Here is a 3,099-nt window from a genome sequence, read left to right on the forward strand (position 1 = left end):
GTGGAGCCCAGCGCAGTCCCAGTCCGCGCGCAGGGCCCTCGACCAGCACTGGATACCCTAGACAGGCTTTCCCCTCGGCACTTCTTGTACCAGGCATTTTCTGTCCAGCAGAGCAGGCGATGACACAGAACCCATCATGATTGGACGTCTGTAGCGAGAGAAGAGCAAGGTGCTCAAAGACCGGCGCTCAGTAAGCGAGACTGTCCACAGCCTACGGAGGCTGGCGGAAGAGGCAACTGGAAGTCGTTGCAGGGCCGCACGATAACTGCGCATGCGTGTGGGCGGGCTCGCGTCGGATACGGAGCAGTCCTGAGATGGGGCGGAGCTGGGGGTCCGCGCCGGAAGGGGTTTGGCTGGGCGGGGCCGGCAGGCGGTGGTGGCGGCTGCGCGCGCAAGGGCGCGCGGGAGCGAACGGGAAGCACCGCGAGGGCCGGGGTGGGCCAGGCGGTGGGGACGACGGGCGGCGACGATGGCCGCAGCAGCGGGCGGCGGTGGCGGCCCAGGGGCAGCAGTAGGCGCCACGGGCTCGGGGGCTGCGGCGGTAGCCGCAGGCCTGGCCGTTTATCGGCGGAAAGACGGGGGCCCGGCCACCAAGTTTTGGGAGAGCCCGGAGACGGTGTCCCAGCTGGATTCAGTGCGGGTATGGCTGGGCAAGCACTACAAGAAGGTGGGTTCGCGCGCCCGCGGGGGCAGGGAGACCACGCGACTGGGGCGGGAGGCGGCAGCTGGCCTCGCGGGCCCCGGGCCGCCCCTCCCCCTCCGCGCGCCACGAGGGACAACAAAGGCAGGCGCTGGGCCCGCCACGCCCCCGCCGTCTGCTTTGGGCGCCCGCTCGCCCGGGGCCTGCCGGGTTCGTGGCTCGTTCCTCTGAGCCCACTCACCCCTGGAGAAAGCCCCTGCTCAGTCTCGTGTGCCAGAGCAGATCGAGCTTAGCCACTGGGCGAGTGTGACTCTTTTGTCAGCTGCCTTAGGTGTCTGAACAATGATTCCTAAAGACTGAGCGAGCGTGGTAAAAGCTTCAAGTTTGGTTATAGAGACTATTCGAAGTCTCGAGGGGGTTTGCTACCTGTTGTTAATTTCCTAAACAACTGGGATGACCATATTCGTTAATTACTAACATTAATATGAATTATAGGATGGATGTGAACTTCTATTAAACAACGACGGTTTTTACCTCGTACTTCTGGTTCTGCGTAGTGTGAGAGTTAATGTTTACTTGTACTTAACGTGTTATTCAGGGAGGCCTTCCCTGAGAACCAGGTTTTATTAGAGCACATTCTTTATGTCGCCTTTTTTTTCTTTGTAGTGTTTACCACATTTTGAAATAAATTATTCATTTATTTATTTCTCTTACCTTTAGAATGGAAGTTCCGCCGAGTCAGTAGTTTCCAAAGTTTTGACTTTAATTCCTTGTTTATAACAAATGCTTTTTTTTTTTTTTTTTTTCTTCCCCTTTGTGTAAATATTCAGGAATACTCCCTTAAAGGGTGTAATGAAGCAGGTAGCTAAAAAGCCTCCTCCAGCCTCTGAAATTTTCCCAGCACCCTCTTCAGTTCTGTACTTTCTCCCATTGAGGATCATAGCACTGAAGCAAAGGCTTTGTTCACTGCAGTGTATCTGGGAACGTCTCTGATACTTACTGCCTTACACTAAATAGCTGCTTAGTAAATATTTGTTGAATGAATGAAAAGATAAACTGGTTTAGGAACCTATTTATTTGGCCTCTACAGCTCAGTGAAGCCTGTCGGTGTTTGGCAGTTATTAGGCATGGGCAGGGATCTTGGGTTCCTTTGGCATTACACGTGGTATATTCAGAAGTGACCATTTCTGGCCGGGCACGGTTTGGGAGGCCGAGGTGGGCGGATCTTGAGGTCAGGAGTTCGAGACCAGCCTGGCCAACAAGGTGAAGCCCCGTCTTTCCAAAAAAAAAAAAAAAATGCAGAATTAGCTGGGTGTGGCGGCACATGCCTGTATTCCCAGCGATTCGGGAGGCTGAGGAAGGAATCTCTTGAACCCAGGAGGCAGAGGCTGCATGCAGTGAGCCCAGATCACGCCATTGCACTCCAGCCTAGGTAATAGAGACTCTTTCCCACCCCCAAAACAAAAACAAACAAACAAAAAACCCTAGAAATGACCGACCCTCCCTCTCTCCCTCCCTCCTGTCTCTCTCTCTCTTTTCTTTTTCTTTCTTTCTTTCTTGAAGGTTAGCTAGAAAAATTACATTTCTTATCTGAAGTTTGAGGAAGTGAGAGACAATAATTGTATTTTTAGGTGCTTAGACTTCCCCTCCCTCTGAAGTTACATTTAGACTGTATATTTTTAAGAATATTGCCCTTTCTTACACAGTGATAAATTGGTCACTTTTTAAATGTGGGTAATAGAGCTTCTAGAAGTGGCTAATGGAATTGAATGTGTTACGGAAAATACTGGTTAATTCTTTTTTATTACATTCCTTTTAGCCAGTGCTTTGGGTCTTCTATTTTTTTAATTGAAGCACACAGATAAATGTGCTTTGGGTCTTAAATTCAGTGAAGATTTAACAAAGAAAAGTAATCTAGAGGCATATTCCTTTGAATATCAAGGAACAGAGTAGAAAAAGGCAAATTTCAGTAATTTCTACCTCTCCAGACTCTTCAGTGTGCATCAGTTTGGGACCAACTACAAGAAGCTTTAGGCATGGATAATCCTTCAGGCATTTGTTTGGGTGGGTAGAGAAGTGGCTACAAAACAGTTTAAGGAATTGCCTGTCAGTATTGAGACCACCTGGGTAATGTTGACTCACTGTCCCTGAGACTTTATAGACAAAGTTACCTTTGGCCTCTCTGAACTTGTAAAGCCAGAGTGTATTTCTAGGGTCTACTCAGATTCAGAATCATATATACCTTAGGCTTGACAGCCAGAATCTTCAGTCTCTGGGTGTTACTGTTAAAGCGGTGAAAATACTGTCAGAAGTTTCTTTGATTCTTTTCTACACAATGCATTTCTATTTGGTTAAAATCAAAGATTGGTTTTAACGAAATGTTTCTATTGGATTTAATACTACTGCATTTTCAGAGCAGATACAGTTTCAGTCTCAGTAAACATGACTTTGGTAGTGTC

At 48.9% G+C, this 3,099-nt stretch overlaps 1 protein-coding gene across 1 annotated transcript in view; it reads left to right on the forward strand.

Annotated features, from left to right (window-relative positions):
• Positions 1-358: 358 nt before the first annotated feature.
• The window catches only part of SMARCC1 (SWI/SNF related, matrix associated, actin dependent regulator of chromatin subfamily c member 1), a 207,675-nt gene continuing 204,934 nt past the window's right edge, over positions 359-3,099 (forward strand). The window contains exon 1 of the mRNA XM_017530009.2: positions 359-667. Coding sequence (XP_017385498.1) covers positions 470-667 — 198 coding nt within the window. The 5' untranslated portion in view covers positions 359-469. The remainder of the gene's footprint in view (positions 668-3,099) is intronic.

This window comes from Cebus imitator, unplaced genomic scaffold, assembly GCF_001604975.1.
Source record: "Cebus imitator isolate Cc_AM_T3 unplaced genomic scaffold, Cebus_imitator-1.0 Scaffold0, whole genome shotgun sequence".
In the NCBI taxonomy this organism is placed as follows: Eukaryota; Metazoa; Chordata; class Mammalia; order Primates; family Cebidae; genus Cebus; species Cebus imitator.